The 25,262-nt window shown below is 43.4% G+C and overlaps 1 protein-coding gene across 1 annotated transcript in view; it reads left to right on the forward strand.

Moving 5' to 3' along the window:
* Positions 1-24,767, forward strand: part of LOC126470977 (neuronal PAS domain-containing protein 4) — a 1,201,991-nt gene extending 1,177,224 nt beyond the window's left edge. Inside the window, exons 11-15 of the mRNA XM_050099023.1 lie at positions 10,555-10,597; positions 12,927-13,039; positions 13,100-13,240; positions 23,785-24,085; positions 24,733-24,767. Coding sequence (XP_049954980.1) covers positions 10,555-10,597; positions 12,927-13,039; positions 13,100-13,240; positions 23,785-24,085; positions 24,733-24,767 — 633 coding nt within the window. The remainder of the gene's footprint in view (positions 1-10,554; positions 10,598-12,926; positions 13,040-13,099; positions 13,241-23,784; positions 24,086-24,732) is intronic.
* Positions 24,768-25,262: the final 495 nt, after the last annotated feature.

Below are 25,262 nucleotides of genomic sequence, written 5' to 3' on the forward strand. Positions count from 1 at the left end.
GCATCAGCCGCCGCCGCAGCAGCACGAGGCAGGGGTGGCGCCGCCGCATCCGCACGCCGCCTACCTGCACCACCATCACCACCACCATCACCACCACCACCACTTGTCCGCCGATACCAGGGGTGAGCCAGCGTGCTGCGCACCACACACGTATCCTCATCCATCCTCCTACTATGTGGCCTAACTATGCTGATTTCATTGTTGAAAGCACGTTTAACTCCGAACCTCCTGCTCCACTCGCTCCCTTCTCTACTTCTGACCATTTCTTTTCTCCTTGGCGTTTACTCGTACCGAATATTATTTTGCTCGTCCGTTCAGTTTCTTCCCTGGACGCTATATGCAGGTCACTAACCGCGCGAGGTTCAATAAACATCCTTTCCTCACTCGTTGCCGAGTGTGGACATGCTACTCTAGTACGCGCTTCAGCAAACATTGTCAGAACAGTATTGTAATATAGGCTGTATCAGGTGCCAGACAAATAATAGTTGACACTTCTTGAGGCACTTACCATTACCGGAGCAGAAGGATGCTAAAGTGGCCCAAAACCCTTTTCCATCGTTTACAACACGTAGTTGACATTCATAGTGTCGAACTAAAATGTGTGGTTTATTTGAGAAAGTAGTGTCAATTTTCATAGATTGTGTAAGCAAACGCAGTCTCCTGAAAACATTTGCTGGAACACATAGTAAAGCAGTTGTTAGGTTTCTTTTCAATATATTCACTAGAAGAATATACTAGTCTCACCAAGGGTCCAACTTTACTACTGTTGTGACGTAAAAGTCTGTGATAGGATCAGTTTGTGAAAGTCATGCACAGGGAATCGTAGTTAAACACGTCCTAGTAGACCATGTGTACTGCGATGAGCAGTGTGTGAGGGAGCGTTGAGAATCAACGTAACACCAGTACTGGTCATTCCGAGCCTCTTGTTCTCAGTGGTTTCTACAGAACGATATGACCAGAGTTTAAAGCAATGGTCTCCCATTTGGCAGGAACGAGGTTCAAATCCCTGTCCGATCATCCATTTTAGTTTTTCTTTCGTTTCTTTCAAGGAGAATGCCCAGATTGGCTCCCTCGAAAAGTACTGCGCTGACTACCTATCCAATCTTTGATCTGTCCAAGTTTGTGCATCGTTTCCAGTCTACTCGTTGTCGGCTGATACTAAATCATAATCTTGGGACGTAAAGTTCCGATAACATAACTGTAACCATCCCTACAGCGAAACATGGGGATACAAAAGATGATCAGTTACAACGTGAACTAGAAAATGCCACTGGAGTGTCATTGCTGAATGAGAGGGATTCGAAAAATGAGGGAGAGAGGATTGTCGACGATCATCTACAATCAGAATCAAACGTTGCATCTCGCAGAATCGTGTCTAAATAAGTATGAGAATATTAATCTACTGTAGGAAGCCTCACAAACTTCAATGTAAGCTATTCGAAATCGTTATCGTAATTATAGCAGGATACAGGCCTGCACGTTTCTACACCTCTCATGTGCAGACACTCTTCTGCAGTGCTGTTATACACTATGTGATGAAAAGTATCCGAACACCCCCCAAAAACTTAAGTTTTTCATATTAGGTGCATTGTCCTGCCACCTACTTCCAGGTACTCCATATTAGCGACCTCAGTAGTCATTAGACATCGTGAGAGAGCAGAATGGGGCGCTCCGCGGAACACACGAGCTTACAACGTGGTCAGGTGATTAAGTGTCATTTGCGTCGTACGTCTCTACACAAGATTTCCACACTACTAAACATCCCTAGGTCCACTGTTTCCGATGACTGACAGAGACCGCCGACAATTGAAGAGGGTCGTAATGTGTAATAGGCAAACCTCTATCCAAGCCATTACCTAGGAAATCCGAACTGCTGCAGGATCCACTGCAAGTACTATGACAGCCAGGCGGGTGGTGAGAAAACTTGGATTTCATGGTCATAAGTCACACATCACGCCGGTAAATGCCAAACGACGCCTCGCTTGGTGTAAGAATCGTAAACATTGGACGATTGAGCAGTGGAAAAACGTTTGTGGAGTGACGAATCACGGTACACAATGTGGCGATCCGATGGCAGGATGTGGGTATGGCGAATGCTGGGTGAACGTCATCTGCCAGCGTGTGTAGTGCTAACAGTAAAATTCGGAGGCGGTGGTGTTGTGGTGTGGCCGTGTTTTTCATGGATGGGGCTTGGACCTCATTTTGTTTTGCGTTGCACTATCACAACACAGGCCTACATTGATGTTTTAAGCACTTTCTTGCTTCCCACTGTTGAAGAGCAATTCGGGGATCGCGACTGCATCTCTCAAAACGATCGAGCACCCGTTCGTAATTCACGGCCTGTGGCAGAGTGGTTACATGACAGTAGCATCCCTGTAATGAACTGGCCTGCACAGAGTCTTGACCTGAATCCTACAGAACGCCTTTGGGATGTTTTTGAACGCTACCTCGTGCCAGGCCTCACCGACCGACATCGATACCTCTCCTCAGTGCAGCACTCATTGAAGAATGGGCTGCCAATTCCCAAGAAAACTTCCAGCACCTGATTGAACGTATGCCTGCGAGAGCGGAAGCTGTCATCAAGGTTAAGGGTGGACCAACACGATATTGAATTTCAGCATTACCGATGGAGGGCGCCACGAATTTGTAAGTAATTTTCAGCAAGGTGTCTGGATACTTTTGATCACACATTGTATTTTGGCACTGTGGAAAATTTGATTTCTGGACAGATTTCGAATTTGTAGTATCCGACCTTCTCTCATCATAACCGGAATCATTTTTTTAATTTTTCCTTTTAATTAAGGAGAGAATGTAGTGAAACTTAAGAAAAGCTCATAACCAAAGACAAAGAACCCGTTAGTATCCGATTACAAGATAAGTGGTGAATATCTAGTCCACGTGACATACATTGCCAGATAAAAATGTGAAATGCCGTAAGACAAGGTCGGGTGTCAATGTAACTTCGTAGAAGTGGACACCGTCGGCGGGTATCTAAATGATTAAAGTTGCAGTTGTCTGTGACAGGTGGAGTGGCCACCACCGGAGTGCGTTAGTATTGTTCGTGTTGTATTGTTACCAGGCCTGCTTGGGTATATAAGTTGAGTGAACAGTCAGGTGTTGAGTGATCACTGTGGGGGTCACGGAGATTCCGTGTAGTCGTGTGAGACAGCTTTATTAGCACCTTAGGGCCCTCATGTGGATCTCCACTTCTTCGGTTGTTCGAATCGTCCAATATCCGGATTTGTGTGGTACTCAGATGTGACAGTGGTCCGATGTTGGACCGTATCCGGACGTGAAGGCAGACATACTCGTCGTCAAGTTTCTGGACAACCGTGTCTAATTGTCTCCTTGTAACATTCATTGCTGTTCATTTTTTGAACACGACCTACGACCAGCTTAGAGATAGAAGTGATGACACTTTCTGCAGGACCTGACCATCATTTTGCAGGACAATGCTCAAGCACGTACAGTGCAAGTTCTTACCGATTTTTTTTGCTGATGGGGCTGCTAAGTGCTATACCACCTGCTGCAAAATGGTTCAAATGGCTCTAAGCCCTATGGAACTTAACATCTCAGGTCATCAGTCCCCTAGACTTAGAACTACTTAAACCTATCTAACCTAAGGACATCACACACATCCATGCCCGAGGCGGGATTCGAACCTACTGCACACCCCTGACTTAAGCCCTCGTAAGCTCAACTTTATTTCTAAACTGAAAGAAACACTTCACGGCATTCGCTTCAGAACTGCTACTAATCCGTCGGGCAATAAGACCGCGCCGCTCGAGCTGTCAACAAAACGGGCACTGTTAAGAGTATTCTACGACTTCCACATCGCTGGCAACGGGTTATATACAATGCTGGTGAATAATTTGAAGGTCAGTAAAACTTTGAAACACGTATCTCTTTTGAACGAGCTGTAAATAAATAGTTGCCGCTATTAAAAGTTCCAACCCTCGTAATAAATGTGTGACAGTCATTGTGAAACCTAGTTGTAATTTTACAATTATTATTACGCCCTTGTATTCCCTAATTTGATATGAAACATTTATCTAGTAACCCTCTGGGAACATGGGTAGATAAATAAAATAAAATAAAAAAGAATGGGGTTTTGAACACAGGGCGCAAAAGTGCGAAGGTGCGTCGCTACCTTTTGTGCCTCCGCTTCGGTTCAGCTTACTGAGTGCTAAGAACCATATAAATTACGGCGAAAGTTTTGAGCCTCGTTTTCTAAGAAACGGTCGAGTAGCTGCGGATAATCTGAGACACGTGTTTGCTTATTTTGACTCCTCTTACACTTGGCGAAGTTGCTGGGAAATCAGGTGATGGTACTTGACGTTTTCTACCCGTTAGATAAGTTTTTTCTGGCAGTCTCTCCTCATTCGGGCTTTACAATAGCTATTGTAGTACCCTCCATACTGCTTCCCACAATCACTATCAGCATTTCAGAAGTAAAGCAGTTGCGAGCTGATTTTAGTCCCCAGGACGTGTCCTACTTTATTCTACGTGAAGAACAAACGAATGAAACGTAGCAACTTGTGGCGATTATCGATCGGTGAGCACCCACTAGATTAACCTTCGGCAGCAATTTCTAACCTTTGTTTCTGATTTTAGCCATCAAGACATCGAATACGATCGGCTCTCTCGTTTGTCGTTGTCTGGCGGTCATATTTAAAGGTGAGCGGTGCCTTAAATCAGGCCGTGCTTGGCTTTGTAATTACCGGTGTGCTGACATCGACGCGAGATGCAACGTCTCATCAAAGCGGTGCCGTCCCCTGCTCTCTCTCTTGGGTTTTAGCGGACACGCTCCACGAAACACGCTCTTTTATTTGCCGTTCAAACGACGTTACCGATATGGCCGCCCACGATAGATCGCCGTTGATGGCGTTTGAGATATATTTAACGAACGGAACGTCTTTCAAGGGTTCCCATCCCGAAAGTAGATTAGCGGTAGTTGGCTTTCTTGTGTTGCGCGGTCTCCTCCCTCTGCAACGAGCCGGGTGTCGTGAAGATTGGTGCGGGGGCGATATCCAGGTCATTAGCGACTGCCTTCAAATTATTCAGAAACGCGTTGAGCTCTGACCCTGCTGTACCGGCCGGTGCAGTCTTGGAATGCTCACAGGGCACTAGATACGAATCTAATGAAGGCTTTTTCTCAGCCTAGCTGTTATGAAAATCGTGTTTTTTGCGGCTGTTAATGTCAGCGTTCCGAGCGGTCTGAATACCCAAGATATGACTACAGTGCATTCATTTTATGTTGCTTAACAGCTGAAAATGTGTAGTTTTGTAGCAGTCCCAATTCAATCAGCCAGAAGGTGATACTAAGCAAATTACACTTCATTCACAACGAGCAACCGGAACTCAGAGTTTAATACCAAAATGCAAAAATATTAGTAGAACTTCAAAGACTTTTTCGTTTATTAGTATATTATTTATATATCATACGTTACGTTTTTTTAGAGCTTTCCCAGTGCTTCGTGAAAGCAGCCACGAGTTTTCATCTTCCAGACATCGTATAAGTACTTCACTTACCGCGGTAATGAAGGAGAAACTCATTTAAAGAACAACACTCATTATTTCATTAAATTTCATCAGAATTTTGCATTAAATTTTTTTTTCTGGTTACACCACTGGATATATTTTGTTCCAAGCAAAATTGAAGTACAGCGTTTACCGTATAATTTTCTTAATACTGTAACTGTAATGGTAAAACTTTAAGGACGCTAAGAGTCACGAATAATTACACTCCCTTAATCTGGTGTGGAAACCACCGAGGGAATAAATCCTTAAATTCTCCACCAAGTTTTATGAACAGGCAGCTTATTGAAAACATGGAATTATTTCCAACCTCGCTTTTTCGCATAAGCAGTATTAATTCTAATACGAAATAATCTTTCTACGCAGAAAGCAAATTTTTTAACGGGAACTACGACCGTGTATGATCTATAATGAAAGCAAAATATTTCATAAGCGTTTTTTTACTAGCTGTGCACAATGTATAAGCCACTGTTGATGGCTGCACGTTTCAGAACGTAGATAACCGTTCACAATAATTTCCATCAATCATTATAAGTATTTACGCATCTTCAAATAGCGTGTGGGAGAATGTTTTATGATCAGTGCTCCTCTGCTTTTAGTAACTTTAGTGGAAGATTATGGCGGACAGATCTTGAGTTAAATTAATGTGACGTATAAATAGTTAAAACCTTCCTGAACATAATTTGTACAAATTAGTTTCTGACACCTACGCCTCTCTCAGAATCAGAGATCAACGAATCACATGTATTTGAAAATGTGAAATTCTTTTATTTCAATAAGCCATCCGTATACGTGACATTAATTTTAACATGACTTTATTAGGAACGGAAGCAACTTCACTGTACGAAATACACTGAGAAATTTGATTAAAGATACATAATAGACTAATTATTAAGCCGACTTTGTTTAAATCATTGTGAAGTTAAAAGAGGGAAATAAAGAAACTAAAGTTTGAAAAATTATTATCTTATTTACGAGAAAATTCTTATAATGTACACCGATCTTTGGTATACAAATCACATGGAGATATGATGAATTTTTGTTTTATTTAATGTTAATATTCATTTGGGCTCCAGAACTCGTTTCACACCACACATTTCATTTATTCTCAGTAATTGGTTTGAAACGAAGTCGTGAACAGATTCAGGCAATCCGGCGTACACAGTAAAACCCTGTACTCGCGTAACGTATAATAATTTTGAACTAACAACAGGAGACTTCACCATTGTGAAGCAGCCGACAGTATACATAATTAAATAGACTGACATGGCCTTCTCCTTCTAGCATTTTGTTTCGTGGATCTGCAGGCAGTGACATAAATGCTCCGCAAGACCGCTACGGTCGCAGGTTCGAATCCTGCCTCGGGCATGGATGTTTGTGATGTCCTTAGGTTAGTTAGGTTTAACTAGTTCTAAGTTCTAGGGGACTAATGACCTCAGCAGTTGAGTCCCATAGTGCTCAGAGCCATTTGAACCATTTTTGAACCTAAATGCTATTATCGATCACGCCTTGGAACAGAAATAAAGGTGAATCTAGTCCTCACTACACCTTACCGTACACGGTACAATGAGCTTTACCCACGGGGTAGACAGTGTACGCTAGATTATTTTTGTCGTTTTTATGAGGGCATTATTTGTTGTGACTGTGCTATGAGTATCTTACTGGTGTGTACCATCACTGCCAACTTTAAAATTAATATACTGCACCACTCAGCAAGGTCAAAATTAACAGCATATCCTAGTCGACGAATAGAGGGTATCAGAAACGAACGTAAATATTAACTCATAGAGACACCACTGAGTTCCCACTTTTTCATCTTCAAAACTATTGTAACTAAGCAAAGCGAGATTCCCTTTACATAATTCTTTAGCAGTGGCAGAATTTCAATACAAGGCGCTCAACAAGCTGTGTATGAACTTTACCTCGCTAGCAGAAAAGCGAAAGAAGCATGTTACATAACGTTGATAAATAATTTACTCAGTTTTATACCTAAGAAAACCATTACGATTTGCATTGTGTGCTAGGAAAAGTAGCTCTTGGGAAACTCATATTCTTGGATAAACCACTTTCGTCTAATGAATGCCTGCCCTATTTCTGAACTAGAATTCCTACATCGACGTGTGGAATGCGTATCTAAGAAGTAAAATCCCAACTGGACAAGTGCAGTCGTCCGAGAACGCTTGAATTTAACGAAGCTGCATCACAAACACCTTCGCGTTGGGAAAAAGGTAAAAGGAAATTGCGTGTATGACGCTGTTAGCTGGAAGGCCGCGTCACTGAAGGAGATAGCGCGTAATTTTAGTTCTGAAACATATACTGAGACACCCAACTAATCTCTATCAATGAACACAAAACAAAGGCATGGAAATCTCAGAAAAGGAAAGGTTTTTTTACTCTTGATAATGCCCGTCTGAGCCAGGTGGGTGTCCAGTGAGAAAAAAAAGGAGGGGATATCAAGGAAACATTAAAATAGGAAGGGAACATAGAAAAATAGAAGATATGTTATACATAGATGCATAGATGTGTGTTCATAGTTGTCCACAATGTGTTCACAGACAAGTTATGCTCCGGAACCAGTCATATCAGAATAGACTTCGGTTCTTTCAGACTGTGTTAATAGCTCACAGATACCCGAAACGACTGACTTGCGCCTGTGCAGCACTCCATAGGAAACAAGCACTCCCCTTTACGGAAGGAACAGGGCTGGTACAGTCTGTCTGTAAACTGAAGTGCCATCGGCGATCGAGGTTAGGTGATTGAAATTTCCGTAGTAGTGTACGTAGATTCTACTTGTGTGCGATTCATGAGTCAGTTATGTTAGTTGCTAGCATCATTTAGTTTTATGTATTTACGGAATGGCTTAATGAATCAGTTGGTGCCGGCCGACATGGCCGTGCGGTTCTAGGCGCTCCATTCTGGAGCCGAGCGACCGCTACGGTCGCAGGTTCGAATCCTGCCTCGGGCATGGATGTGTGTGATGTCCTTAGGTTAGTTAGGTTTAATTAGATCTAAGTTCTAGGCGACTGATGACCTCAGAAGTTAAGTCGCATAGTGCTCATAGCCATTTTGAATCAGTTGGTCAATTCCTAATACCTCTGGTATTGTTGTTGTGGTCTTCAGTCCTGAGACTGGTTTGATGCAGCTTTCCATGCTACTCTATCCTGTGCAAGCTTCTTCATCTCCCAGTACCTACTGCAATCTACATCCTTCTGAATCTGATTAGTGTATTCATCTCTTGGTCTCCCTCTACGATTTTTACCCTCCACGCTGCCCTCCAATACTAAATTGGTGATCCCTTGATGCCTCAGAACATGTCCTACCAACCGATCCCGTCTTCTGGTCAAGTTGTGCCACAAACTTCTCTTCTCCCCAATCCTATTCAATACTTCCTCATTAGTTATGTGATCTACCCATCTAATCTTCATCATTCTTCTGTAACACCACATTTCGAATGCTTCTATTCTCTTCTTGTCCAAACTATTTATCGTCCATGTTTCACTTCCATACGTGGCTACACTCCATACAAATACTTTCAGAAATGACTTCCTGACGCTTAAATCTATACTCGATGTTAACAGATTTCTCTTCTTCAGAAACGCTTTCCTTGCCATTGCCAGTCTACATTTTATATCCTCTCTACTTCGACCATCATCAGTTATTTTGCTCCCCAAATAGCAAAACTCCTTTACTACTTTAAGTGTCTCATTTCCTAATCTGATTCCCTCAGCAATTCGACTACATTCCATTATCCTCGTTTTGCTTTTGTTGATGTTCATCTTATATCCTCCTTTCAAGACATTGTCCATTCCATTCAACTGCTCTTCCAAGTCCTCTGCTGTCTCTGACAGAATTACAATGTCATCGGCGAACCTCAAAGTTTTTATTTCTTCTCCATGGATTTTAATACCTACTCCGAATTTTTCTTTTGTTTCCTTTACTGCTTGCTCAATATACAGATTGAACAACATCGGGGAGAGGCTACAACCCTGTCTTACTCCCTTCCCAACCACTGCTTCCCTTTCATGTCCCTCGACTCTTATAACTGCCATCTGGTTTCTGTACAAATTGTAAACAGCCTTTTGCTCCCTGTATTTTACCCCTGCCACCTTTACAATTTGAAAGAGAGTATTCCAGTTAACATTGTCAAAAGCTTTCTCTAAGTCTACAAATGCTAGAAACGTAGGTTTGCCTTTCCTTAATCTATCTTCTAAGATAAGTCGTAAGTTCAGTATTGCCTCACGTGTTCCAGTGCTTCTACGGAATCCAAACTGATCTTCCCCGAGGTTGGCTTCTACTAGTTTTTCCATTCGTCTGTAAAGAATTCGTGTTAGTATTTTGCAGCTGTGAGTTATTAAACTGATAGTTCGGTAATTTTCACATCGGTCAACACCTGTTTTCTTTGGGATTGGAATTATTATATTCTTCTTGAAATCTGGTAGGCGTCTACTGATTATAGGTTAATAGAGACTTAACATCTGAGGTCATCTGTCTCCAAACTGTCCTCCGTGAGGGAATCAGTGGACCACAGGGATGTGGGTAGCAGCCTAAGAACCACTTCCCGGCTAGCCGCACAGCGGGCCTCGTCGTTAATGCGTCGGGTTTTTTGGAACCAGGTCATCGGCACCTCCCCGTCCCGGATACGGACATTTTAACGCGCACGGCTATCCGGAAGGGTAATTTTGGTAGGAAGCCCGTCGTCCAAACGGTTTCGACAAAGCGGACGTTCACCAAAAAATGAATATTAGGGAGACAAATAATCGTTCCAGGTACTGTTATATTAGAGGCGGTAAAGTTAAGATTATATATATTTTTGCTGAAATATCACAACTAAAACTCAATGACAGCTCTCTGCTTGGAAAGCACCTCCGTTAGAGACACCATCTTGAAGGTTTCGCATAGCGCCGCCACCCATCGTAACTTCATGAAACAATACGGGCTGAAGCGGGAATATTAAAAAATCTCTCTCAACAAATTCCGCATTTTTTCCTTATTTTTTTTACATTCTGACCCAAACAGATTAGAGCAACGATGGACTGGTTATTTGGGGGCGAGAGGAAGTGTACGACTGGGAGACGCAATGAGGCCAACGTTTAAATGAGCTGAGAAAGGGAGCAGTCTCTACGGAGAGGGAGAGGAGCTCACTTTAGGTATGAGGGACGTTCAAGAAATGATGGAACAAATTTATTTTTCTCGAAAAATTTCAGTTGAAAAAATGAGGAGTTTGTTGTGGGACATTCTTGAATATTCCCGCGTTAGCCCATATAGTTTCACGAAGTTCCGGTAGCTGGCGACGCTATGGGTAACCTTCAAGATGGTGTCTGTAACGGAGGTGCGTTCCAAGCAGAGAGCATTTAGTTTCTATTTGCAGAAAACCAGAGTATCTCAGATATTTATAAGTGCTCCCATAATGTCTACGGAGACCTGGTAGTGGACAAAAGCACGGTGAGTCGTTGGGTGAGGCGTCTGTCATCATCGTAACAAGATAGAGCAAACATGTCCGATCGCCCGCCAACCTGCCGGCCGTATACAGCGAATACTCTCATTGAAGGCGATCGACAGATCGTAATCAATCACCTTGCTTCAAAACTGGATGTATCTGTTGGTAGTGCTGATACACTCGTCCACCAGCTGGGACACTCAGAGTTGTGAGCCCACTGTTTTCCTCGCCGCCTAACAGAACACCATAAAGAACTTCCATCTCTTTGGCTCAGTGAAGGATGCACTCCGCGGGAAGCAGTGCGTGGGTGGTGGGAGGGTTATTGATGTAGGAAAACGTTGGCTCCGACGTCGACCAGTAGAGTGGTACCATGTGGGCATAGGTGCCCTCCCAATAAGCTGGTGTAAGGCTGTGACATTGAACGGAGATTATGTTGAGAAGTGGGGTTTTGTAGGCAAAAGGTTGGAAATAATTTGATGGTTTGGAATGCTGACTAAAACCAACCTTCTTTTTAAAAAAATGTGTTGCATTACTTATTGAATACTCCTCTTACCTGCCGCGGGTCTTCAACGACTGTAGTTACACCTCTGGTCCACACACTGCTCAACACACTGAATATCTTATCGCATCATATGTGCGGGAACATCTTCATCAGCCTCCATGTAGTCCTCATCTAGTGTCCCTTCCCCTCCACCCCCCACACTCACCCCTCCCCCAAAAAATTCCGTGTTAGCGCTATGAAAACGAAGGTGCCGTGAAAACGGCTGCCCAACCAGGTGGCAGAGTTTTATGAGAGTAAAATTCAGAAGATGGTTGTGCGCTAAATGCATTAATACTGGTTGAAATTTTATTGGAAAGTGTATTATGGTATAGGCTCTCGTGTAATAACAAAATTAGGTTTGAAAAATGCATTTGTGCTCTTTTATTATAAAAACTGTAGTTAAAAAACACGCCTTGTATTTTAACAAAAATTCTTAGGGACTTTGTTACAAAAAGGTACGGCCAAATTTTCAGGAAACATTCCTCACACACGAAGAAAGAAAATATGTTATGTGGACATGTGTCCGGAAACGCTTACTTTCCATGTTAGAGCTCATTTTATTACTTCTCTTCAAATCACATTAATCATGGAATGGAAACACACAGCAACAGAACGTACCAGCGTGACTTCAAACACTTTGTTACAGGAAATGTTCAAAATGTCCTCCGTTAGCGAGGATACATGCATCCACCCTCCGTCGCATGGAATCCCTGATGCGCTGATGCAGCCCTGGAGAATGGCGTATTGTATCACAGCCGTCCGCAATACGAGCACGAAGAGTCTCTACATTTGGTACCGGGGTTGCGTAGACAAGAGCTTTCAAATGCCCCCATAAATGAAAGTCAAGAGGGTTGAGGTCAGGAGAGCGTGGAGGCCAAGGAATTGGTCCGCCTCTACCAATCCATCGGTCACCGAATCTGATGTTGAGAAGCATACGAACACTTCGACTGAAATGTGCAGGAGCTCCATCATGCATGAACCACATGTTGTGTCGTACTTGTAAAGGCACATGTTCTAGCAGCACAAGTAGAGTATCCCGTATGAAATCATGATAACGTGCTCCATTGAGCGTAGGTGGAATAACAAACTAAAATGAGCTGTAACGTGGAATTTAAGCGTTTCCGGACACACGTCCACATAACATTTTTTCTTTATTTGTGTGTGAGTAATGTTTCCTGAAAGTTTGGCCGTACCTTTTTGTAACACCCTGTATAATTTCGGTACAGTAGCTGTCTTCCTGGCACCGAAACATTTCGTTTAACATCTGCCCATCTGTGATTTATGATTCGGTCTGTACGTATTATTCATCAGATATGGGACGTAGGAGTTTTACTAACCGCTGAAGCAAGGTTGTCCATGTTGGATCAGGTTGCGGCGTGCAGTAGTGATAGTGAAGTGCGCGTGTTGCAGTGGAGAGCCCGGTGCCCGTGGACTACTCGCGACACGCCCACCACGAGCCGCCGCCCGCAGACGACGTGCACCGGCGGAAGCTGCCGCGCCTGCTGAAGCCCGTCTCGCCGGAGGTGGCCGTCGAGCTGGATCGGGGCGGCGGGGGCGGCGGCGGGGGCGGCGCGGGGGCGGCGCTGCTGGCGGCGGCGGCGGGGCGTGCCCGCGCTCACGTCAAGGCGGCCGCCGCCGACCCGGCGGACCTCATGGAGCAATGGAACCCCAGCCCGCCCTGGTCCGACACGGCGCTACAGAAGGTGCCCGACATCAGCCACCAGGTCAGCGTCCTCCGCAGTCCCACTCGCTCTGTCGGCTAGCCATTATACAGTCTCTGTGGTGGTGGATCTCAGTTCCTGATCACCGCAGTCTGCGCCAATAGCTCGGGTTAAATTATTAACCTCTGCTCTCCTTATTCAGCGTTTGGCACTGTGATGGTGTTCCATCTTCAGTGTCAAGCAGCCCACTATAAAGCTGCTATCGAACATTGTGGTTTTTTTTTCCTACTCATCTGGATTAACTTACATTTTTCTATGTTTAGAGCTAGCTGCCATTCATCACTCCAACTAGAAAGTTTGACTGAATCATCTTGTGTTGTCCTACAGTCACTCAACCACGACACCTTCCCATGCAGCACAGCATCATCAGCTAACAGCTGCTTACACTGTCTGCCAGGTCATTTATATATATAGAAAATAACATCAGTCCTATCGAACTTCCGTGAGGCACTCCTGACGATACCCTTATCTTTGATGAACGTTTGCGGACGTGAACACTAATTTCGGTGGGCCCTTTGGCGATTTTCTCAGACACAAAGAAAGAATGAAAAAAAAAACTAGACAACGTTGTCATTGACGACGTAGAATGTAGTTGGACTGGGAAGAAAGGAAAAGGAAATCTGCTGTGCTCTTTCCAGTGTATCTTGTCAGCATTTGATCAAGCATTTAAAAAAACAACGGAAAACCTAAACCGGATTGACAAGGATTGAATTTGAACCACCGTCCTCGTAAAATGCAAATCGCGTGTCTTGCGTAGCAGGAGCTATTTGAGATGAGTAGGATATGTTCCCGAGGCTGGTTCCACCCTCTAGCTTCTCTATCATCCTCATCAGCAACACAAGCAAGACACTAAAGCTCCATACTCACCCGTCTCAGTCTGCTATACTTGCAACACAACAGTTACATTTCGCTATGGAAAGATGCCAACTTGAACTGAGAAAGGAAACTTGCTCCCAATTAGCCAACAACGTCATACGAGTTTGCTTTACTTCACTCTGTTCGTATACGAATTAGTCGTAATGAGGTAGTGGTGTCAAGAGATTTGCTTTCGCAACGTTATCGAAGTCTTCTGCAGAGAGTGGACCTCTAAAAGTTTTTTCTGTTGTGTCTTTTGAAACATTAAAAATATTTGTGTATCATGTGGTATAGGCTATATCTAGAACTTTTCTCGTTGTTATCCATTCCAAAGACGTCATTCAACAAACTAATACAGTAAATGACTCTTTTATTATTACCGCTTTTACTCATGGGCAAAGCTGTCAACTAAATTCTTGTGCCACTGGAAGTTTCCATTCTGCATGAAGTACGGTATTTAGTTGTACATGGATTTTTGGTTGAATTTTGGTCTGATATGCAGCCGAAACATAGTTTAACACAAAGTTCATAAGTAAGCCAGCTGTCTGCGAGAAAGCATTGTTTTTAACGAAAACGTAACTTTTGCCTATTTCGCCCCAACCTTCACAGTCCACTCATATAGCCAGTTTACCTGCCCCTGTATTTTCAGCCCGATCCGAACACTAGATAAGAATATTTTCGCAGTTACTGCAAGTGTAACTAAACGTTTCTGGAAGGGGGTCAAAATTTTAAGGTAACACAACTGATTTTTCACGCATCAGACATTTATTCTTTCGTTTACAGCATGAACATTGACCCCGGAAGCTCCATAAAACAGTAATATCACTCAGCTGCGTTGAGAACGTCTGCAGCACCAACACAGGTGTCTTTCGACTATGTTAAGTAGCATTACAATGTCCTTGAATGAAAAGATTTCTTGTTGTCTCAGTTTTCCTTTCATCGAATGTCAGAATTAACATAGCCTTACACAGTAAATGCGAGGATGCAGTATTAAAAACACTCCTGGGGACATACAATTGTACTTCTGTGTTAGATGAAGACCAAGATACGAGTGCTTACAGCAGCAGCTGCCTGAGAAAAATAAATCTAATTGAGTTGATAGAGATAAATATACGATTTGAAAACTGTGGGGAGAATACACGGATGTGTCAGATTAATAAGAAAAGAGAAGATGGAAATACTAAAACATGGACAGAAGCGGCGCTTCACATCCTTGTAGCTATTTTTGCATGTGTGGTTATGCGAGAGAATGTCCAAGGCAAATCAACTAGTAGTTATGACACATTTCCCTTCTAGCTTTAATGGTGCATAATATCCGAGAAAAAGAAAGGAGCGCTGAATGCTGAAGATCGTAACTCGAAAGCAGATCTAGTATTTTTTTTTTCAGTATATGGTCATACATCATGCTGTCGTAACTTCCTATTCGCTCTCACACCTTAATAAAATACCTTAATAAAAGTCGAAAATGTTTCGTCCTCGTTTTAAAAAAATACCAGGCCAGATGATGCACTGACAAGCTACTGGGGTAGCATATTCAAATTCTCGTCCGGCTGTTCTATCTAGGTTTTCTACTGTTCCTCAAAATCTCTCGAGGCAAATACAGGGATGATTCCTTTGCAAAGAACACTCTTAACTATTTGCGCAGTCCAAGCTTGTACTCCGTCTCTAATGAGCTTGTCGTCAACGGGACGTTAAATCCCAGTATTTCTTTGTTTTAGTGATATATTCTGAGACATTCACTCATATCATGCATTTCATTAACCAGGAACTAAGAAGCAAGGGCATAACTTAAATATCATTAAAGTGAAAATATATCACCCCGTCAGCCCAACAAGTGTAGAGATTGGATTAATAAAACGTTGAGAAAAGTTAAGACTTTTTCTGTTTTTTCTTTCTTTTTCTTTACTGTTTCAGGCGTTCCACTTAGTCTCTCGCCACTTGACTGCAACACACAGTACGTTCATACAACCATTTGAAACTGTCAGAAAAGTCCTTCTTTGGGATGTTGTTTAACCCGCGCGTCACAGTGTCTTGAATATCGGTTACATAGTCAAAGAGTTGACCTTTCATGTGAATTTCTGAATTTTGACGTTCTGTGGTAGATTCGTGTTGATAACATCAGGTCTCGTCACCCGTGACGATTTTTACAGACAAAAAAAAGGCCGCGTTTGCATTTCAATGAAGCCGCGACGGGCGTCCACGCGTTGTTGTTTTTGTTCTGGAGTAGAGATGTGCGGGATAAACTTTGCACACACTTTTCTCTTCTTCAAAACATTCTGGGTGATGTCTTGAACACCTAAATTAGAGATTTTGCTTCAATGCCACTTGTGACTCAACGTTGACGCACGTCCACTACTTAACCTTACCTACTCACAAATTTGTGGTCGAGTGCACGTATGTTGTGTACAGTTGTTATTTTAAGCTGCCACCGTAGATACTGCGTTCACATCGCTCATACGCCAAGAATAAAACCAGTCTACATCTACATCTACATCTACATCTATACTCCGCGAGCCACCTTACGGTGTGTGGCGGAGGGTACTTATTGTACCACTATCTGATCCCCCCTTCCCTGTTCCATTCACGAATTGTGCGTGGGAAGAACGACTGCTTGTAAGTCTCCGTATTTGCTCTAATTTCTCGGATCTTTTCGTTGTGATCATTACGCGAGATATATGTGGGCGGTAGTAATATGTTGCCCATCTCTTCCCGGAATGTGCTCTCTCGTAATTTCGATAATAAACCTCTGCGTATTGCGTAACGCCTTTCTTGAAGTGTCCGCCACTGGAGCTTGTTCAGCATCTCCGTAACGCTCTCGCGCTGACTAAATGTCCCCATGACGAATCGCGCTGCTTTTCGCTGGATCATGTCTATCTCTTCTATTAATCCAACCTGGTAAGGGTCCCATACTGATGAGCAATACTCAAGAATCGGACGAACAAGCGTTTTGTAAGCTACTTCTTTCGTCGATGAGTCACATTTTCTTAGAATTCTTCCTATGAATCTCAACCTGGCGCCTGCTTTTCCCACTATTTGTTTTATGTGATCATTCCACTTCAGATCGCTCCGGATAGTAACTCCTAAGTATTTTACGGTCGTTACCGCTTCCAATGATTTACCACCTATGGCATAATCGTACTGGAATGGATTTCTGCCCCTATGTATGCGCATTATATTACATTTATCTACGTTTAGGGAAAGCTGCCAGCTGTCGCACCATGCATTAATCCTCTGCAGGTCCTCCTGGAGTATGTACGAGTCTTCTGATGTTGCTACTTTCTTGTAGACAACCGTGTCATCTGCAAATAGCCTCACGGAGCTACCGATGTTGTCAACTAAGTCATTTATGTATATTGTAAACAATAAAGGTCCTATCACGCTTCCCTGCGGTACTCCCGAAATTACCTCTACATCTGCAGATTTTGAACCGTTAAGAATGACATGTTGTGTTCTTTCTTCTAGGAAATCCTGAATCCAATCACAAACCTGGTCCGATATTCCGTAAGCTCGTATTTTTTTCACTAAACGTAAGTGCGGAACCGTATCAAATGCCTTCCTGAAGTCCAGGAATACGGCATCAATCTGCTCGCCAGTGTCTACGGCACTGTGAATTTCTTGGGCAAATAGGGCGAGCTGAGTTTCACATGATCTCTGTTTGCGGAATCCATGTTGGTTATGATGAAGGAGATTTGTATTATCTAAGAACGTCATAATACGAGAACACAAAACATGTTCCATTATTCTACAACAGATTGACGTAAGCGAAATAGGCCTATAATTATTCGCATCTGATTTATGACCCTTCTTGAAAATGGGAACGACCTGCGCTTTCTTCCAGTCGCTAGGTACTTTACGTTCTTCCAGCGATCTACGATAAATTGCTGATAGAAAGGGGGCAAGTTCTTTAGCATAATCACTGTAGAATCTTAAGGGTATCTCGTCTGGTCCGGATGCTTTTCCGCTACTAAGTGATAGCAGTTGTTTTTCAATTCCGATATAGTTTATTTCAATATTTTCCATTTTGGCGTCCGTGCGACGGCTGAAGTCAGGGACCGTGTTACGATTTTCCGCAGTGAAACAGTTTCGGAACACTGAATTCAGTATTTCTGCCTTTCTTCGGTCGTCCTCTGTTTCGGTGCCATCGTGGTCAACGAGTGACTGAATAGGGGATTTAGATCCGCTTACCGATTTTACATATGACCAAAACTTTTTAGGTTTCTTGTTTAGATTGTTTGCCAATGTTTTATGTTCGAATTCGTTGAATGCTTCTCTCATTGCTCTCTTTACGCTCTTTTTCGCTTCGTTCAGCTTTTCCTTATCAGCTATGATTCGACTACTCTTAAACCTATGATGAAGCTTTCTTTGTTTCCGTAGTACCTTTCGTACATGATTGTTATACCACGGCGTACTGGACGATGTTTCTGAATTTTTTCCATTTTTGTCTCGGAACTTCTTGGATTTCCTACACAGTTAAATATACACCTCTAAAGAGTCAGTCCGCGTTTGAACAGGCTTCGAAAGCCCCAGCGGTACCGACCGATCGTCGCGTCACCCTCACCCGACAGGCGTCACTGGATGCGTATGTGGAGGGGAATGAGGTCAGAACACCGCTCTCCCGGTCTTTGTCGGATTTCGTGACAGGAGCTGCTACGTGACAGGGGCTGCTACTTTCCTGTCAAGTAGCTCCTCAATTGACCTCCCAAGGGCTAAGTGCTCCCTGGTTGTCAACAGCGTTCGGCAGACCCGGACGGTCAACCATCCAAGTGTTAACCAAGGCCGATAAAGCTTAACTTGGTGATCTGCCGGTAACCGGTGTTATTACTGCAGCAAGGCCGTTGGCGTAAAGAGTTAGGCATTATCTTAATAATGAGACTTGAGGAAAATGAAATGGGGCAATGGAAACAGTTAAGAAGACTACTCAAATCGTTACTGTTCCCCTGAACAGAGCACATTATGTAGATGTCGTTAGTCGACTATTACCAATTAGTAAACGTGTATACAGGAGGCAAGAAAGACATATCGTAAGTTTTAGTGAGCTCAATATAAGAAGCGTTAGTGGATATTAGTATATTCCCCATACCAAATGGGGACGTCACGCAATGTGCTCTCTCTGCGATGCAACCAGTACACAATTACCTTTCTATTGTGAAGAGCGAAAATGTTTTTATGAAGACAGCAGGATGCTTAACTTGAAATTCAAGAAAGCATGTACCCAATGACATGAATAATCATAGCGTTGGATAAGCAACACTGCACTCAAGGCAAGGTCATGCTCTTCTGTGGCCTGTGGACGAGTGCTTCTTAAATGTGTGCCTTTTTATAGGCAACTGAGAAAATGCAATTATATTGTTGTACATTATTATGATGAGAAGCTGTGTGCGGTCAATTATTCCCCTCTTCCTGGCGATAGAAACGCGTGCCATCACTGAGATTCTCGCTGGATATTTCTGTATCAGATAACACTATCTAACGCTTCATTTGCTTGAAGTGAGTTAAGAAGAGCACGGAAAATCTGGCCGAAGATGGTCAACCAGTTATCTGGACGTTCTTCCCGACTATCAATAAAGTTCCTTAACCGCTGTGAAAAATTACTCGGTGATGCTCATGGGATTGAGTGATCTTGGCCTTCGACCCCGTGAAAAACATGAATATGAATAAGGTGCTTCTTTCGGTGGGTTGCTGTGGTGTATGGGCAAAAGTACCAGATTATTGATCAGCAAGGGATTACAGACTAACTGCGTGAAATGTAGTTTGAATTTATTTGTGAAGCAGTAAACAAAGAAAAAATTGCTACAGGAAAGAAGTAACAATAATGAACTGGCTGCAGAGAGATAATATTCAATATGAGTGTGAGAAATGTAAGTCTAGTTATCCGTACGTTTAACTACACTGATTAAAAAAATTCTAAGCAGCAGAAAGACTGTAGGATAGGAATTATCATAGGTAATGATGGAAGCCATGAAATGCAGTACTTACGTAGTAGAGGTGCAGTGGTATATTCATAATGAAAATTGGTACAGATTTCACCACGTGGGGAAGCAGGATAAGAGACATAAACAACGTTCACATTTTACAGAAGTCAGCCTCCCAACATAAAGGTCGATATCGGACTCGCAATATTGAATATGTCCTCCTCTGGCACCAATGCACATTTTGCAGCTGTTATTCGTGTTGGCTACCAAATTGTTTAGCGGTCCTTTGGCGATATTGCCCCACTCCTCTCTCAAGGCGGTTTTCAGTTATTGCACGGTTCAGGGAGGGCAGTTAGTTGAGAAACACGTCTGATAAGAGCATCCCAGGCCTTTTCTATAGGGATTAAGTCTTTGAGTATGGAGACCATACAATACGTTGAATATCTTCACTTTCCTTTGAACGACTCTTCGTCCGTCCTGTATGGGCGGAAATTGTCGTCCAAAAACAGAAGGTTGCTACCCATCGCAACCCTAAACAGACGGACACCATCGAGAATAAAGTCCCAGCAGTACCGCTGTGCTGTAACGGTACCTTACACAAAGACAAGTAGCAGTTTTTGGCCGTCGTGCACAATGCCTGACAATTAACGTGGACTTGGCGCAACTGATTCGCATGTCTACCACAACCAATCACGTTATACGATTTTATATACGTTTTTACAGCAACGTCTGAGTGTTGCCACATTATAATGGAGCTACGAATTTCCATCGTGTCGCGATAAAGGGTTGTACTTTGAAGTTGAAAGCTGGCAACAGCGTAACCAACTTTTAGGGATCGCCCCTCGCCATACGAAACATGGAATTTACACCGACGGTAACGGAAACGTTACACTATGAGTCACCACTCCTATATTTGCTGAACTTTGTGGACATGTTTTCACATCATGAGTATTAATGAATAAATTATCGTTTTATTCGCAACTGATACCCAGTGTCGACGTCAGTATCAGGTGTGACTCCTGCGGGCATGAACACACTTTAATAATCGTTGGGCATGGTAGTAAACAGCCTTCAGAAGTCATGCTGAGGAACGTTTTGCCACGCCTGAAACACCTACTGTGTCAGTTCGTGAAGGTACAGACTCGTACATAAATGTACATCTTCCCATTGCATCGCAGACGTCCCCTGTTGGTCTCTTAGCAGTGAAACGAGCAGACCACTCAAGGATCCATGCATGACTCAATGAGTTTGTAGTGTGAACTCCAGAGTGGAGTCTTGGATTATCCTGCTGGAAAATGCCATTGGTACTCTGGTTATGGAGGATACGACAACAAAGTTTACCATTACTGCTACGTGCCGACAAGCATTCAGCCTCCTTGCAGTAACCACGAAGTTGGAAAGGTGTAGGTCTCTACAATCGCAGCTTCGTATGAGTTATCACCCGATAGTCTACGGACAAGTTAATATCGACCAGACCGCCAGAGACTGAAGCGAGACTTATCACTCAACACCACAGAATGTAACTCGACGTCCCAGCTGACTCTGCACCATGCAAGTCTTTATTGTCACAAATGGGAACTCGAAGTCTGATCCCATCTTCCAGTAATCTGTTCCCGACAGTTCGTGGTGAAACGTGGCTGTAATCTATCTTCGGTTTCAGCTGTCGTCATCCGTCTTTTCGTCAGTCATTCGTGCAATTTTATGACCTTCTCGTGGTGTAGTTCTTCAGGAAGGATTCGCACCTACTTTTCTCGTCACACTGTTGCCTTCAGTCGATCTCGTCACTACCCGTCTGCAGTCATTGCACTATAGCCTTTTGTGTGATCTGTGGGTATTGTGCTCCCATCTCCCTTATGCTAATAATTCGACCTATCTCAGAATAAAGAAGATTGCGACAAGCTGCACTAGTACGTCATCTGATCATACTGTGTTTCGCTCTCCACCTGTAAAATGTGCAGTAACATTACACACACACAATAGCCAAGAATCTTCATCAGTAGGAATGGCTTTTTCCTGAAGTGAAAATAATTTCGCCTTAGGATAAAATTTAAATCAATATATTCCACGTTCATGGATATACAGGATTAACCTCCCTCCCCCCCCCCCCCTCCCATATAGCCGCCCGAGTTAGCACACCGCTTCCGTGATTGGGGGAGGAGCGCTGGATCTGTAACAAATACGCCCATAGATTGACGACGCGGACTGGTGTGTCGGCCAGCCTGGCTGTGGTTTTTAGGCGGTTTCTCACGTCCACTTAGGTGGATACCGGGCTTTTACCCGTGTCCCACTATGATTCGTGAAAATTTCTGATACTTTTACACGTGTGGGACTAGACGCAGTCTTGTGGGGTACAGAAATTCGGTCTCGGGGAGCGGGGCGGAGGAGGGGGACGACCATCGACCACCCTCTACCACTAAACTAACGGTGCCAAAATGAGATCTAACACGCCGTTCCAGTGTCGTTAATGCGAAGGACAAGAAGATGGAAATTCTGTATTATCATTTTGCTCGCGCTCGGTCAAAGTGTATATGGTGTAATACTTTCCATTAACATTTTTAGGATAAAATTAAGTCATCAGTTGTAAATAGATTTTACTATGCTTGCCCAGTTTCAACAAATTAATTTCGCGTCTTCAGAAGCTTAGAAAATTAGGGATATTATAAATCCTTAGATGTTGGTTATACATTTATGTGAAGCATAAAAAGTATATTACAGAAACGTACTTAGTCCTAGTTTAGAAGAAGTCAGTATCTTCTTGATAGAAGCATAATGCCGTGGTATGTCCATATTGTATGCGATTACTTTAAACTCTCGTTGACAATTTACAGTAAGGAATATATATATAAAATCATATATAAAAATATAAGAAAGATATGTAATTAAGTGATATATAATTCATTTGAAAATATCACACACAGTTCTAATATACAATGGGCTAATTTTGACATTTTACAAGAGATGATATGCAATTAGAATTTCGTCTGTTTTTTAATGCAAGTTTATCATTCAAAATTTTTTCTTGAATTTAGGAGAGAATGTCAGTATATTTCAAATTCTTGTAAAATGTTCATTTTGTAGCCCTTGTCAACCATACGTCAAATTTCCATGTTCAGCAAGGATGCAGAAATTGACTTATATGAATTCGCACCATCTTTGTTGAGTAAGTACTCACGAATGCGGTTCTTAAATGCCCTCTCTGTCTATCCTATATAAAAATTCGGACATATGTTAGATTATAGTTTATATACTTCATAGTTGAGAAATTTGTCAGTTGGAGGTATCTCATTACGTATAAAGAGCAACTTGCTGGCACTAATGGTGGTAAAGGGCACAATGATGTCATATTTTTTAGATAAATTGGCTATACGATATGAAATGTCACCTATAAATGGGACTGTAGTGTATTTCTTGATAGTAAGGCCACTTTTAGGCTTTTTAAGATGACAAAGTAATTTGTCGAAACTCGTAAACCATAATAAAATTGATCCTAAAAAATAATACAACAGCTACTAATATTACAGCCTTGAATAAAACTTTCCATTATCCTCAGGACGTGTTCTGTAACCGGACTCATATTCGGAGGACAAATCCTCCAAAGCAGAATGCACTTTGCTTGTGTCAACATTCATCTGTAGCTAACAAGTTGCAGTACGCTAAGCAATGGCCGCAACGCAGGACTCTGCTCCGCGCCACCGCCAATCTTCCAGTGCTATCCCACATAGCTTTAGCGTAAGCTCGGAGGAGGCAGAGCTGTGAGCGCGGTGTGGCGGTGTGTGGCAGGAGCTGAGCCCGTACACGACGTGCACGCCGCCGACGCCGAGCGGCACCCCGGCGCACCCGTCGGCGAGCGCGTTCACGTTCGAGTGGTCGGCGGCGGGCGAGCAGTACGTGCCGAGCGTGGGGGCGGGAGCGCTTCCGCCGCTGGCCGCCGTCCCCGCGCCACCCCCTCACGAGGAGCCGCCGCCCTGGCACCAGCTGCACCAGCCGCACCAGCTGCACCACCACCGCCTCTTCCCTCTGCAGCCGCCCCCGCACCCGCAGCGGCCGGCGCACTCGCCAGACGACACGACACCCGCCAAAGGTGTGACACTTACTTCCTGTCTCTGCAAACTCAATCCTTCAGTTACAATGAGCCGGGCGGGATTAGCCGAACGGTCTATGGCGCTGCAGTTATGGACTGTGCGGCTGGTCCCGGCGGAGGTTAGAGTCCTCCCTTGGGCATGAGTGTGTGTGTTTGTCCTTAGGATAATTTGGGTTAAGTAGTATGTAAGCTTAGGGACTGATGACCTTAGCAGTTAAGTCCCATTAGATTCCACACACATTTGAACATTTTTTTTTAGTTACAATGACGGTCAAACAGCGTGTTCTGCATAATATGACGCAGGACTGGCCACTGCTATTCGCGCTTCTTCATTCTACTTCCTTTTTTCTTCTTTATTGTACCTGACTTACGCCAAGTTGGAACTGTAGGCTCTCTATCGAGTCCTGTTCTGAACAACTTCCTTCACCTGTCTGTATAGTCATCCATTTTTAATGTTGCCCATCATTCCAGTTCTCTTCCTACCTCTTCCTCTACCTTAATCATTGCCCTCCATAGCCACATTTTAAAACTTTGTTAATATGTTTCCTCTTTCTTTTTAACTGCCCGTGATTCATTGTTGTGTAATACTATACTGCAGACATAACATTCAGCAAATCTTTCTCTTAGCCCCATGGGAACTTTTCTAGCTGTTACAATGTCTCTTGAGTCGTCTATGGCCTAGCCTAACAATTCTTCTCCATATTATATAATACATGAAACGTATTCGCAGTTGCGAATACGAACTACCATAAATTGTACAAGGGAGTGACGACTGAGAAAATTTGTGCCGGACCGGGCTTCGAACCCGGATTTCCCGCTTTATGCGAGCGACCGCCTAAACCACTTTGGCTATCCGTGCACGACTCCATGCACACATGTCCGAACGAACATTGCTCCGTTCTTCGTAACAACACACGAACTCCAATTATCCTGAATGAGATTTTCAGTCTGCAGCGGAGTGTGCACTGATATGAAACTTCCTGGCAGATTAAAACTGTGTGCCCGACCGAGACTCGAACTCGGGACCTTTGCCTTTCGCGGGCAAGTGCTCTACCACCTGAGCTACCGAAGCACGACTCACGCCCGGTACTCACAGCTTTACTTCTGCCAGTATCTCGTCTCCTACCTTCCAAACTTTACAGAAGCTCTCCTGCGAACCTTGCAGGACTAGCACTCC

The sequence above is a fragment of the Schistocerca serialis genome, chromosome 3 (assembly GCF_023864345.2).
Source record: "Schistocerca serialis cubense isolate TAMUIC-IGC-003099 chromosome 3, iqSchSeri2.2, whole genome shotgun sequence".
NCBI lineage: Eukaryota > Metazoa > Arthropoda > Insecta > Orthoptera > Acrididae > Schistocerca > Schistocerca serialis.